Below are 15,192 nucleotides of genomic sequence, written 5' to 3'. Positions count from 1 at the left end.
ACACAAAAAAACCCTGAGATTTAAGCTCCATTTTACTCTTTCCCGTTCTCTCAGCAACGATGTTCAAAAATCAGTGGCTTGAGACTGGCAGAGAGGGATCTCAGGTGTCCGTCTTAGAGTCACGAGAAATTGTTCAACTCTTGTTTTCCTGGTGACAGGAAACAAAATTCTCTCCTAAGTATTCACAGGTTCTGCCCCTCCTTCCCTAGCTGGGGTCTGAGCCTTTTGTGTGTTATGGGTAAGAAGGAGACTTCAAGTTCTGATGTTGAAAATGGCAGAAATTTACCTGTGGATGAGAAATATGTCTCAACCACTACAAACTGGTAGATGCTGAGTGGATCACCCAGACCTGCCAGGGAATGACTTGAGAGAAAAAGACAGGTCAGTGTGGGCTAGTTTGGAAAAATTTAGGGGATTGTTCAAGCAAAGAAAGAAAAGATTTATTTTTGTGGGAGCTGCCAAGCTTGAGAGAAAGGCGGATATGAAGAAGTGTGTTATGACTATCACTTCCTTCCAGTAAGGTCTTGGTTAATATTTAAATTTCGTATCAAATATGTTTTGGCTGTTGGACTGGTGTTTCACTGAATGTGATGCCAGCTGAGACCAGACCAGTTGCGACTGGGCTTTCTACAGATGAGACCCCTGAGGCCTGGGTGTTCTGGTTGAGGCTGTTGTCCTTGTCTGACTTTAAGGAGCAGTGGGCACTGCCAGAGTTGTGGGCTCTGGGAGGGCCGGGGCAGTGGGGGCACTGCTCAGGGCAGTCACCAGATAGAAATTCTACCCTTTAAATTGGCCTCATCCTGGCCTCCAGCCCCTCTGACCTCAGTCTTGGTGATGTGTTCTTCTGGGGTTTCTTCCCACACGGAAAATCCCAGGGGAATCCTACCCCATCCAGTCCAATCCCATCTGCCCTTTGTCCTGGAGAAAGGGATCCTACTCCCTCCTGCCTTCCAGGGTTCATGCTGCATTTGTTTCCCTGTGTATTTCTGGGTAATTGCAGTGGAAACATTTCAGGTTGGGGTGGGTAGAAGGTGGGAGTTAAACATTCAGGCTCACATGACCATCTTGAACCAGAAGCATATCCTTTCATTTGTGTTTATTAGTAAAAGGGAAAAAAAGATGAAATAAAGTCGAGAAGCTTGGGGAGAGACTGCCTTAAGAAAAATGATCTGGAAGTGTTAGGTTAAGCATGGCTTAAGGCTCTACAAGAATGTGGTTCTTTGGGCATGTGGTAAAAACTATGGCTGTGACCAGGATCCATGACTTATGGTGTCACTGTGTGTGAAGGCAAGGCTGAGGGTGGGAGGACAGAGCCGGGAGCAGAGGCACAGGAGGGTCTGTGTCAGTATTGTGGTCCTTTCATTTGAGACCGAGGTGCAGTTTGTACTGGCTAATTGAATGGAATTATTATTTAGGTTCAGGGTTTTTACAGAGAAAATTGTAACTCTTTATGAGGTGCGTGGTTCTCATGGAGACAAGGCTATGGGTTTTCCAATGAGCCCATGCAGGGCTGACAGGTCCTAGGCACTCTGCCATGCCCTCTGCAAACATCATCTCATTTAATACTTACAACAATCCTTATGTCATCAAGAAAACTATGTCATCACCGTTTCACAGAGGAAGAAACTAAGCTCAGGGAGGAGAGAGGCACACGCAGCCAGCAGTGGCAGGGTGGGGACAGGAAGCCAGGCAGTCTGACATGGAAAAGCCTTGTTTATCCTCCTCACGTTTAGGAAGGCACGGTGATGTTGCCATTTAGGCACAATTAGTGCCAAGTCTGACTGGTGAGTCCTTGCATGGGGCAGCTGGGGAGGGGCTCAGGGGATCCTTCCCCCGCAGGCCTCTTGCCTCCAGCTTGCCCTTCCCTTTATTTTAGTCCCGTGCGTAATTGTTTAGCTTGTTGGCTCCTGCTCTAGACCCGGGGCTCCTGGTAGGCAGCGACGTGTAAGTGAAGGGAACACGCAGGTGAGAGCCAGGCAGCAGCACCCTCGTTAACCCTGTAACTTTGAGCACCTTTCTGAACCTGATTTTACACTCGAGTCAAGTGGAGATGAGCAGGCCTATGAGGAGGGATTGTTTTAAGGGGTGAACCACCTAGGCATGCGCCCGGGACACAGAAGCTGCTCAGTACATGCCCGTTCTCTCTGGTCTCTGAGAGTAAGGCTTACTCTTGCTTATCCTGTCGCCCCTGCTATTGGCACACAGTAAGCGCTCAGGAAAATATATTGGTTAAATGAATGCAATGCCAGCCAAAGAAATTTCTCACCCTTGTCAGGTTTTAGGGGTATTTTAATCAGAGGAATCCCCTTTCCCAGGTTCTGGCAGTCAAGGCAGAGCGCATCCGGGTGCGGGTCTCGCGTGGATGCTGGAGCCCAAGCGGGTGAGGTCTGTACCTGCGAGGGCGCAGCCGGGCCTCGGGAAGCCGCAGCTGCCGGCAGAGGGCGCCGCGGGCCCGCTGAGCGCGTGGCGCTGGGGTTGGGGCGCTCGGCCGGCGCGGGGCGCAGGCTGCAGTCCGGCGTGGACCGCAGCCCGGGACGCGCCCGCCACTCCGGCGGAGCGCGAGTGAGCGCCCGCGGGGCGCAGCGGGGCGCAGGGGCCTGGCGTGCAGCCGCGCCGAGCCCTCCCGCAAGCGGTGAGTACAGGCGCCGGCGGGGCACGTCTCACCCTGGTTGGGGGGCACTTGGAGGCAGCGCAGGTCGGACGGGGGCGGGCTGTTGTAGTGATCGGTGTGCGTGGGAGAGTGGGCAGGATCCCTGCTGGCGTTGGTCTTTGGGAAGGGCTTGGTGTTGACCCCAAGAGGCGTTGGATGTCGGGGGGCCGAGCTTTGCTTTCGGGAGACTCGGGCTTACTTGAGATTCCAACATCGGGATTTATCTCTCGGGCCCTGTCGCGTGCTGTCCAGGGATCCGAGGGCCCGGGGGTTGGTGGGGTAACCCAGGGTGGGCGAGCGCTCGCCTGAACGTCCTCCAACTCTTTCGCCCGCAGCACTATCCAGGGGAACCACGTGCGGCAGTCGCCCGCACCTCTGTCTGTCAAGCGAAGCCCGCCTCCAGGGCAGGGGAGGGGACGCGGGGGCGGGTGGGCTGTGCCCCGCGGGAACCGGCCTGTGCGCCCGCCGGTGCCAGCTCGGCTCTCTCTGCCTCGCGTTCCCACCGCTCCTGGGAGGTAGCGGGCAGTGCCGCGGGGAGGCGCAGGGCCCTGCCCAGAGGGGCCAGAGGCCGCCCGGGGGAAAGGAAGCAAAGAAGCTGCCTCAGTGACTAGTCCTGGAGGTGCCTCACCGGAGGAGGCGCCAGGCGCCCAGGATCCTCTTTTTCGGGTCTTGGCCGCTGTGAACCGTCTCTAGCCGTTCGAGGCAGTGGGGCAGCGCCGGCTGTCTGGGGGCCGGGCCCGGGATCCTTTCCCCAGCCCACCTCGGAGACTTTTGCGCATCGGGAGCCGAACCCGGGGTGCGCGCGCTGGGCAGGACTCAGGCGCGCCTCCTGGGCGTTGTGAAGCTGCGGCGCCTCGCGAAGCCCGCTTTCCGAGCTCCAGGGGCGTTGAGAGAGACAACCCCAAGGCAAGGTAGGTGGCTCAGACGGAGTTGGATTGGGCTTGACATGAGTAAAGATGTGATCTGCTCAAGTCTTGGCAAACGACCTTGCCTTTCTCTTTGCTTTTTAGGGCGCTGGGGAGCTGCTGCGGAGCCAGGGGCTTGGAGGAGCGAGAGATGTATTTTCAGCTGCGCCTCCAAAGGGGAGAATTCTCTGTCACCACCAGAGAGACAACAGCCCCGAAATGTGACTACAATTGAGTAGCTCAGCAGAGGCCTGGAGTCTCTGAATTGGTAGCTTAGAATATGCTAGAAAGCCAACGCTTTCCATGGGGAATTGAGGGGCCAGCTGGTCACTGTGACAGGGACCTGGAGCAAGGGAGTCAGAAGACAGCTGTAGAAAGCAAGCGAGATCTTCCAAGGGGCTGACCTGGATTGGCAAGGGCTGGCTCCTGCCACGCAATTGTTGCAGCTCTGATGGAACGCTGGTGAGGCCCCACCCAGGGGAGCAAGTGGGGCTGTGCAAGGGGCTGCCTGGTGAACCAGCACTCCTGTGGGTCTGACTGACCCGTAATCTCTGCTTAGGAACTTGAGGGGTGTCAGAGCCCCTTGTGTGCTCTCCCTCAGGAAGATGAGGACTCTGAACACCTCTACAATGGATGGGGCTGGGCTGGTGGTGAAGAGGGACTTCTCCTTCCGCATCCTCACAGCCTGTTTCCTGTCGCTGCTCATCCTGTCCACGCTCCTGGGGAACACGCTGGTCTGTGCCGCCGTCATCAGGTTCCGACACCTGCGGTCTAAAGTGACCAACTTCTTTGTTATCTCCCTGGCTGTATCAGATCTCTTGGTGGCTGTTCTGGTCATGCCCTGGAAAGCGGTCGCCGAGATAGCTGGCTTCTGGCCCTTTGGGTCCTTCTGTAACATCTGGGTGGCCTTTGACATCATGTGCTCCACTGCGTCCATCCTCAACCTCTGTGTGATCAGTGTGGACAGGTATTGGGCTATCTCCAGTCCCTTCAGGTATGAGAGGAAGATGACCCCCAAGGCAGCCTTCATTCTGATCAGTGTGGCATGGGCCTTGTCTATACTCATCTCCTTCATCCCAGTGCAGCTCAGCTGGCACAAGGCAAAACCTACAAGCCCCTCCGATGGGAATGCCACTTCCCTGGGCGAGACCATGGACAACTGTGATTCCAGCTTGAGCAGGACATATGCCATTTCATCCTCCCTTATAAGCTTTTACATCCCTGTGGCCATCATGATTGTCACCTACACCAGGATCTACAGGATCGCCCAGAAACAAATACGGCGCATCTCGGCGTTGGAGAGGGCAGCGGTCCATGCCAAGAACTGCCAGACCACCACAGGTAATGGAAACCCCGTGGAGTGTTCTCAGCCAGAAAGCTCCTTTAAGATGTCCTTCAAAAGAGAGACTAAAGTTCTGAAGACTCTGTCAGTGATCATGGGGGTGTTTGTGTGCTGCTGGCTTCCTTTCTTTGTCTTGAACTGCATGGTGCCCTTCTGTGGGTCTGGCGAGACCAAGCCCTTCTGCATTGATTCCATCACCTTTGACGTGTTTGTGTGGTTTGGCTGGGCTAATTCCTCCTTGAACCCCATCATTTATGCCTTTAATGCTGATTTTCGGAAGGCATTTTCAACCCTCTTAGGATGCTACAGACTTTGCCCTGTCACAAATAACGCCATAGAGACGGTTAGCATCAATAACAATGGGGCCGTGGTGTTTTCCAGCCATCATGAGCCACGAGGCTCCATCTCCAAGGACTGCAATCTGGTTTATCTGATCCCACATGCCGTGGGCTCCTCTGAGGACCTGAAGAAGGAGGAGGCAGGTGGAGGAGCCAAAGCCTTGGAGAAGCTGTCCCCGGCCCTATCTGTCATATTGGACTATGACACTGATGTCTCTCTGGAGAAGATCCAGCCCATCACACAAAATGGGCAGCAACCAACCTGAACTCCGAGATGAATCCTGCCAGCCATGCTCATCCCAAAAGCTAGAGGAGATTTCTCTGGGCCTTGCTGTTAAGAAACTAAGGTGTGGTGAGACTGAGATGTCAGGCGGGCCCTCCTCTGCTGCTTTCCCTCAGCGCACAACTGACTATGTTTTAAATGCATTCCAGTGTGTTTTCTGTTGTTCATAGTGAATCAAAGAGGGACACGTGAAGCGACTGTTCACAAGGGACGTGTCTTTGGCTCCAGAATTATTTTTAGAAACTGATTCTTATCTTAGGACTTTAAAAATAGGGCAAAGAGTCAACAATGAACAGCTTCACTTAAAAATTAAACCTTTCCAGGAAGGAAATGAGAAGGGTTGAGTTTGCTGTATACAAACAGGTGCTAACACTGGTCCAAGCAAAGTGTTCAGATTGTGAAGGTAGGTGCATGCCTTTATAAACTATTTCTAAAGCATAATCAAGCCTTACAGGAGGAAGGGGATTTTTTTGGTTTGTTTCAGAATTGAGAGATGCTTTGTTGATATTGATTTTATTTATTTATTGTATATATGGATATTTTTAATTTATTATAATAAATCTATATTTACCATATTTAATAGGATAAACTGAGTTATCGGAAACCTTACAATTACATTTTTGTCCATTTAACTAGCACTTTATAAGCCAATGAAACAAACACACAGACTCCCTGAGATTCTAAATGCTCATGTGTAACTTCCAGAAACACAGCAAAGACTGATAGGAAATGAAGTTGTGATGATTCCTTGAAATTCATTGGCGTAAATAAATATGAGGTGAGAATTGACAAATGCTGTGGATTTTTTTTTTTTCTAAAGAGATTTTGAAAAATTTTAAAAAGCATAGCTACTGTCGTGTTCCTGATTTTTGAAATGACGAAGACTTTCCCAGGAGAACGATTTGCAGTTCTGTAAATAAATAAAGGCCAGTTTAAGAAGAATCCAACTTTAAATTTATGATCTTAGGTGGTAATAAAAAGTATATGCCACTTTGTATTTATGTAAAATAATTGGCCCTCTTCGTCTTTTCTCATTTCCTGTGTCAGATAGCTTTTCTGAACCAAATGACCCTCCTGCTCAGCAGTGTGTAGTGAAGACAGTGGGTTTCCTTCCCTCTTGTGGCACAGCGGCTTCACCCGTAGACAGAGTTCAAGCCTGCATCTCCATTTACCAGGTCAAACCAAGCCACTCAGTGGGGCTCCTTTTTGTAGTGCTGTAATCTGAATTTAGAGTTGATTTTTAAAAAAAGTCTTTAAATGTTAATGGTATAGTAACTAATGAATCATGCCTCATTACAATCCTTGAGGAAGACACTTCTGTTGGAAGAAACAGGAGACCCCTTCTCTTTGGGTGTGAAGCACCCCAAAGCCATCAGTATCTCTTGACAAATGCTAGCCCTTCTCTGTGCTTTGCAATCACGTTCCTGTGTCATCACCTGGATGTAACAAGTATCATAAATCTCCTTTGCTAGATACTAATTCATGTGGGGCATTTCAAGAGAATTTCTTTGAAATGTTTACAAAGTATTCTTGTTGATAAGCAGTTTACTTAACATTTAGATGAAATGGGTAACAAGAAAGAAATCTACTCAACAATATCTCCTGCATCAGGTGTGTGTTATTTATGCATTGTGAATGTTTTCTTAATTTTATTGCCTGTATGCTTTCTTACATATAATAAAATTATTTTGTGAACTCAAATCAACCTTGAATGAGCTGTGTTGCATTTGTTAAATGTGTTTTAAAAACTAGGATATTTCAGATTGACAAGTAAGAAAACATGGGCATTTTGAAGTATATGTTACTTTTTTTTCTTTTCAATGGAAATTTCTCCTGTTATGTATGCTGCATGTTGCCTCTGAATATTTAAACAGGAAATGTTTTTGATTTGAGCTATATGCTCTTGTTTATCTTCTGTCTTAAAAACATTTTTTTTTTTAAAGAAACCCTTCTTCACTTGAGAAATTACTCTACTTTTCATTTCACAGATTTGAAATCTTTCTAAAATCTCTGCTTTTTCTTTCAAAGAGCCCAGGGATTTTAAATAATATAAAAATTACAGAAAAGATTGTGGCTGGCTATGGGTCACTGTGGACCCTCAGCTTATGGCAACCCCACTGTATGTGTAGTGTTTGTTCTAAGAGTAAAATATAATAGGAATTTTTTTCCTCGAGAAAATGCACAGGTTGTGATGCTGGGCTTATCAAAATGTCTCACAGGGCACATCCATCAATCCTGCTAAACCTGCTTAGTTCATGTGCTAAGCCCCCCCACCCCCTTTTTCTTCGTCTTGAAGGAGGAGAATGACTGAACAGCAGGTGATGTAGAAATCAAGGGTTAAGTTTATAATTTGGAGCATCACACAACAGATGGTGTCTTTCTAAATTCCACATTTGCCTTCCCCAGGCTTTGGCATATAATGAACATGTCTAGAATGAACACCCAAGAAGTGTGATCCTTTCCTTTCTGCTTCATAACTCTCTGGATATCTTTATTCTCTGCAGCTTAATTTTGTTCTTCAGCTTAAAGTCCAGCAACACCAGCTACAATGTTCAGGGTTGTCATCGTCCAACCAATGACACGTGGCACAAAAGCCGTCACCATTTATTTCATTGGCAAAGAGTGAAAAATAAAGGATATGTCTAGAAATTATATTAAATAATTATGAAAGTCACTACACTGTGGACGAGACTATACTTTGGGTTCCTGGCATGATGGATTGATAAAGGATATCTTATGAAGTATTGATTTTACTGACAGAATCTTTCAGTGAATCTAATTTACAACCATAAAGGCAAAATTACAGTATGACTTTTCATTTTCAACTATAGCAGTGAGACTTCATAATGCCAAATATATGTGAAACACTTTAGCAAGACAAAGACAATTTAAAAGAGGTGTTCTTTTTCTCTTTCCATCTAAGAAGATGCTGTTCCTGGTCAAATAGATGCAGGACTTTTATTGGTGATGGAGTAACAAGAAGTTTCATGGAGGGGAGGCTGAGCACTTGGCTTCATGGTAGATTTGGGGTTTATGCGGGAAAGCCACTGGTTTCTCTTGGGATCTAAGCAAGTCATGGTCTCTGATCCATTAAACGAGAGGAACAAAACCTCTGCATTAAATTCATCAGTGGGAGGGGGATCACTGCAAAAAGCAAATCAATATGTAGTCCAACTTCAGGGACTTCTGGAATTCTCCACTCCCCGGGGGGCTCCATCATGATTCCCCCCCCAGGCCTGCGCCAGAAGCATTTTAGCTTGACCCGCCCCCCCACAGGAGCCAGTGCACACGTGGGGGCCTGGAGTGCAGACAGCACAGGCTTTGCTTCAGACGGACATAGGTTTCCATTGCAGCTACCACTTTGAATCTGTGTGAGAGGGAACAAATGTGTGTGTCTCTCTGTGCTTGTTTGCCCAGGTGTGAAATGGCGATAAACATGCAGGTTCTTGCGAGAGTTTAAACGAAGCTAATGTCTATAAGGACACTGTGCAGGGAGAGGTTGGACTCACTAATCCTTTGCAGGGTCTCTGCTTTGAAGGGGTTGATGACTTAATATTTATTGGATTAGTAATAATGGAGCTGCTGTGGATTTGACTTCTTGCCTGTTTGCTTGAAGCAGGTGGAAATGACTTTTAGAGTACATGTGGTTTGGGATTCTCCCAGAGGCCGTTCTCTTTTGCTGTGGTTATCTTGTATTCCAGAAGCAAGTGGCTTTTTATATTTGTGTAGTTAAGACAATTGCTTCAATTTACCACCAGGCACTGACTAAATAAATCTGTCCACAATGTGTTAGTCTATGAAACCTACTTACCTTGCAGAATTTGTTTCAGGAATAATGAATTGATGGCTGGATGGCTCTGGGCTGTTAAAACTAGGATCTGCTACTCTGCACGATGGTCACTGAGGTCATTTGAAGGAACTGACCCGGTGGGTCGTGAGATTGTAGCATTATATAGATTAGATGCACCTCTGTGGATTTCTTTGCGATTTCCTGGATAGAAACATGACATCAATCTGTTTATTTTTGTAGAGGATTGAGGGGATGGGAGAATTACAGCACAGAGAGCCCCTCTAAGATTTTGTTACCAGGCCAATCTAGTCGTGTTGCCTTCTGTCATGTTAAGTAACTTCCATGTGATGTACAGATTTCAAAAAGCAGCATTTGGACTGAGTCTGTTACATCATTCAAGATTTGGGAGTTGTAATTTAAATAGTATTAGAAGCTCAGGAATAATCTCTGATTTAAAAGGGTTTGACTTTTTAATCACTATGAGGAAATAGGGATACAACACGCCCCCCACACACAAAAAAAACCAAAACCAGTTAAAATTTTTCTCGTGTTCGTAGTATAGATATTCTACCAGCTCTCAAAATTGGTAAATGTTTCCAGCCATTGAAGAGGATCTTCCCTGAGTTATATCCACGGGAGTGAGCCCACCTAGCAGAAAGCCAGCCAAGTGGCAGGTGGTAGTGGGACCCAGGAGGACTGACTTGTAGGGCAGAGTTTTTTATTTACTTTAAAATTTTTTTTAAAAGATAAATAGTTTGGATAAACTACTTTACATTCTTTGAAAATAAATTTTTTAATCTACTACAATAAGGGGGTTAGAAGAGATTATTTCTGAGCTATTTTTTGGCTTGACAATACTAGATATGGGATCCATTATAGCAAAATATGAGTCTGATAGATTTCCCCTGGTAGGTTTCCCAAGTTTCCATTCTCTTTGCTATTAGAAAGCTAACAAAGTGATATTTATAAAATGTAAATATGACTGTATTGTGACCTTGCTTGACATTTTTGATGACTCCCAATTACTTTCAGGAAAAAAAAAATCAAGCTCATTCAAGGCCCTTCATGATCAGGCACCCAGTAGCCTCTGCAGCCTCATCTATTGCCATTACCCTACTAGCACTGTCCCTACAGACACTCTCATCTTCGTACAGTTTGTGGAGTATGCAAAGTCCTTTTTTGTCTTTATGCTTTTACACATGCTGTTCCCTCTGCGTGGAACACCCTTCCCTGTTGCCTTCATTTGCCTGTGCCTACCCATCTGTTGAGATTCAGTGGGGCATAATTGCAGAAGGCCTTCCTTGGCACTTTCTTCCTGACTCTACTCTTATTTCGTTCCAAGGGTTTACCATGCTGTAATAAAATAATCTCCTTACTTCCTTGTCTTTCTCCCTAGATTATGAGCATATGGAGAATAAAGCTGTCATATTTTGTTTCCCTTTCTTTATATATTCCTAAGTATCCAGCACATGGCCTGGCTGAAAGGAGTTACTTATTAAACCTTTGTTGAATGAATGAAAGAATGAACAAGTCAAAACAGGCGATGTTGAAGCCACACTTTTAGTGAAGATTGTTCCTGGGTGCTTGCTGTATTTGTGTAGGTCTGCTAGGCCCTCTAATGTCTTTGGGTACACGCTCCACGTGGTCTCTGAGGCCTGCAGTTTCCTGGGGTCTGACATGGTTGTACAGAGGTCATAGCCTGCACGCATGCACACACACACACACACTTATGTGTGTTTATGTACACAGTTGATGCAATTTGCAATCAGTAAACTTTTGTGAGCACTTTCTATGACTCAGGCCCTGTGCTGGAGGCTGGCAGTGAATCAGACACTATCCCGATCTTTGAGGAGCTTAAAGTAGAGACACATACGCAAATAAACCATCAGCAAAGAATGCTCCAAAAGTAAAATGTATGGAGAATGAAAATGTTTTCTTTCAGGTAATGCCAATAGCTCCACTCTGTTGAGGCCCAGTGACCATCTACCCGGCAGCGTAGCAAGCACAGTCCATTCATTATCTCATCTGTTCTCACACCATCCTATGAGATGGGCACGATTATCATCATCTTCATTTTACAGATCAAATAATAAATATCCAGAGAGGTCATGCAATGTGTCCAAGGTCACACAGCTAGTAAATGATGAGGCAGGTTTGAATCTAGGGCTCTAGGACTTTAAAGCTTATTCTTTGGATCATGAACCTATTCTGTTTACCAGGAGCTAGTCCTAACTAAACGAGTAACTCATTAAGGGGGGTTCTAAATCACCTCAAATGTTTGTGGATTAAAAAATACTTTTTTATTATTAACGTTTTCAATTATATACAAAAAGTAGAGAAAATTGTGTAAGAAACCCCCGTGTCCCCATCCCATTACCCAAGTTCAAACATTAGCAAGACTAAGGTTGATGGTCTTTTTGAGCAATGACAACAGGAGGTACATGTGTTTGGATAGAATGCAAGGTTGAAGCCAAGAAGACATTTAAGACAGTTTCAAAAACATGACACTGTGGAGTTCACGTTTGCTCCATTTTCAGGGATCAATTTAATCAGGGCACACTTACTCAGTTTAATTCAGCAAACATTTATCTAGCTCTGCCTGGTGCCCAGCACTACTTTGGGAGGGGGACGGGGAGGGGGGATGAGAGGACAGGGTAGGATTGGGGAGGATGCTTAGCAAGGGGGACAATGCTGCTGGAGGGCTGTGGGAACTGGGCACGGGGCTGGGAAGGAAGTGGCATTGGAGCTGGGCTTGAGGGAAGCACAGGACTTTGGCAGAAACAGACAGGGAGTGAGCACAGTTGAGGTTGGAACTCCAGTATCTGCAAACGTGGGGCTGGGGAACGGGCACTGGGTCAATTTTCTGGATACAGGACATGGAGTAGAGATGAATTTAAACTCACTAGAAAGTTTGGTCCAAATGGGGTCCCACAGGCTGTCAAATTAATTGCTCTGGGGTGGTCTCCACCCTCCACATGGCCCGTTTCAGTGCATTGGATGATTAACCAGATGGGTAGGTGAGAATGGGTGGGCATGAACACGAGCCCCTCCCTTCCTCACACCCTTCCCTGCAGCCATATTCACCTATTTATTGCTCTCAAATAGACTCTGTGACATCCGCTTGCTCTCCTTCCAGTTTGGGCACCCTTCCTCTTGTCGTATTTGTCTGTTTGAGCCTCATCTCCGGTGTCAGCCTCCTGGGAACCCTTCCCAGCCCTTCCTTCCCTAGGCTGGTGGCCCGCTGCGGGGTATGCATCCTGTCGTGTCTCCTGTTTCTCAGGAGAGCTCCTGGAGACACAGAGTGTGTCCTTTTCAATTCTCTATTCCCAGTGCCCAGCAAAGCCTGGCACACAGGAGGTACCCAAGTTAATATATTTTTTAAATGAATGGGTGAATTAATAACTGTATGAAAAGATTTAAATAGCTGCTTATACACATACCTTAATTTTCACTGTGAGTTGACTCTGCTGAGGTTATACAGGCTGATCTTCGCTGCTAAGTTAGCTGTCTCCATCACTGACATGGTCGCAGGAAAATAATTGGAGCAGTATTTAAATGGCAAACCAGGGCTCTCTTGCATATCGATGTGCATGGAGAGCGAGTGATCAAGCCTTTTGCATGGGAGAGAGAGGAAATGTCAACCAAATGTCACCAATGTGTTCGAGATTATCTAGCCACATGCATGCTGCTTTGAGACTGAGTTTTTAGGTCAGATGTATTTAGCATTATAAACATGTTGACTGTAATTAAGATAATGTCCAACCCCATTTGTAAGATGTTGCTCTAAAACACTCTGCTGCTGCTGTTAAGCTGGGGGAAGGAGGGAGCTCCATGCTAGTTCTATCAGAACAGCTGTGGGTTTTTCCTAGCTTGATGGTGGGGTCTCTGTAAAACAGCGTGTTCCTAACTGTTCCAGGGGAGGATTAAAGAGGATTGGCTCTGAGAGGGAACCGGGGGCAATAAGGTGATGGTTTGTTTAAAAAGTCTGGTCATAATACTTTCATGGCAAAAGCAAATTTTAATGTCATTTTTAGAAATCATCCACTGCACCCATATTGAAATTAAAACTTATTTGCTTGCTTATGAGACCATGCAATTTAGAATGTCTCCCCTGGATGAGCCTATATCGTCCAGTAGAGAAGCAGAACCTCTGGGCTGAGGATGGCAAGCAGACACTTTCCCTTGCTGCTCACAGGAGTGTAAACTGATCTGGCTAATTGGAAGGGAAATTTGGTAGGAACAACACAACTTTAAACACGCACATGATTTGACCCAGCAATTCCACGTCTAGGAGTCTGACTTACATCTAGCCTCACCTGTGTGCTCAGAGGTGCCTGTGTAAAGAATGTAGATTTGCTTGCAAAAGCCAGCTGGAGACAACCTAAGTGTCCAGTAATAGGGGAATGAAAAATTAAAATGTAGGATGTCTATGGTATGTGCTAGTTTAAAAGAAAGGTAGATCCATATGCCCTGTTATGGAAGGATTTTCAGGAAATGAGAAAGCAAGTTACAAAGCAACATGGATGATATGATCCCTTTCATTTAAAACAGTGTAAGAAGTATTTATTTCTTACGTAAATACATAGAAAAAGACGTGGGAAAATGCGTGCCTCCCTGAGAACAGTGGTATCTCTGGGGAGAGGCGTGAGCTTTGGGGACAGCCAAGGGGCTTTCACTTTTTACTTTGTATATTTCTTGGTTTTTACAAGAAGCTTGTGTTTATGTGTATCACACATGTGATTAAAATATATTTATTTAAAGAAGCATGCTGAACTGGGTGTGAGGCAATAGAGCTCTGGTTGTGGTTGGCAGGGGGTAGGGGTGGGGTCTTCGGCGTGTCCTTGGAGGAAAGAACCGGTAATTGAACACCTTACGTGCTCACTGTGAACATCTCCGGCGTGAGGGTCAGAGGCTGATGTGGTCCAGGATGGGCTCGCAGACGCTCAGGGGGCCAGTACAGAGCAGGGACGCCTGGCCAGCTGGCTCCAGAGCCCAGGACGCGGCCCTCCTCCACTACACGGGGCCGTACTTTCCTCCCCAAAAGATCTTGTTTTACCGAGCTTCCACAGAGCCCGTATTTAGAATAATTTTGTTGATCGGATACATCTCATTTAAAAAATAATAGGCTGTGTAGCCTTTTACTAGAGTAAAGCCTTTCTCTGTTCCCCTTTTGGGAAATGCTGAGAAGCACTCGTGGTGGGGTCCTCGGGAAGCCCGGGTTGGGGTCAGCAGTGAGAGCCGGTCTAAAGTCCTTGGAGCCGACCAAAAGCAACTCTTCAGAGGCCGGGACTGTTTTAAGACCTTCGTAGACCCTACAACATTCCTACTAGTGGTGTCCCAATGCACGTCATAGCAAACTTGTTAAAATGCTCCCACATCCCTCTTACATATAATTTTATTGCTGCAAAAAAGGATTTTTTAAATGTTGTTTTGAAATTATTCATAATTTCAGTTTGGCAGTTCCTTTGTCATATTTTGGAAACAGTGTGTCTTCCCCTCTGGTCTCAGACATTTTTGGGTGCTTTTGTAAAGCTCAGGACCCTAGGGACCTCTGGTCCTTTGACCCTGAACAAACTGCAGCCAGAATTTTCCCCACGTTTTGAGAGCAGAAATGCCGTGTGCTGTTAGGCATCGCAAGAGAGGCCACTGTCGTTTCCCTGCTGAAGTCTCTCTTACTCTGTAGCTGGGCTGTGATTGCACAAATGTATATGGGCCTCTTTTAAATTGCACTCTACAACCACCATGCAAACCACTTTGGATTATTTCAAAACTGAAAAACACCCTAGCATTTGTTCTTAGGATTAACCTTTTGGGAGGTTTTCAAATTCTATTTTTCTCATCATTGACATAGATATTAAATGTTTTAGTGATATTTTTATGTTAA

General features: G+C 46.3%; 1 protein-coding gene across 1 annotated transcript; it reads left to right on the top strand.

Moving 5' to 3' along the window:
- The first annotated feature begins 3,671 nt into the window (after positions 1-3,671).
- DRD1 (dopamine receptor D1) lies at positions 3,672-6,042 on the top strand. Its single transcript, XM_058546418.1, has one exon. It carries the CDS (start codon positions 4,161-4,163, stop codon positions 5,499-5,501), a length of 1,341 nt encoding a protein of 446 aa, XP_058402401.1. The 5' UTR covers positions 3,672-4,160; the 3' UTR covers positions 5,502-6,042.
- Positions 6,043-15,192: the final 9,150 nt, after the last annotated feature.

This window comes from Diceros bicornis, chromosome 1 (assembly GCF_020826845.1).
Source record: "Diceros bicornis minor isolate mBicDic1 chromosome 1, mDicBic1.mat.cur, whole genome shotgun sequence".
NCBI classification, from domain to species: domain Eukaryota; kingdom Metazoa; phylum Chordata; class Mammalia; order Perissodactyla; family Rhinocerotidae; genus Diceros; species Diceros bicornis.
The sequence above is the reverse complement of the archived record's forward strand: the minus strand, read 5'-3'. Positions and strand labels throughout refer to the sequence as shown.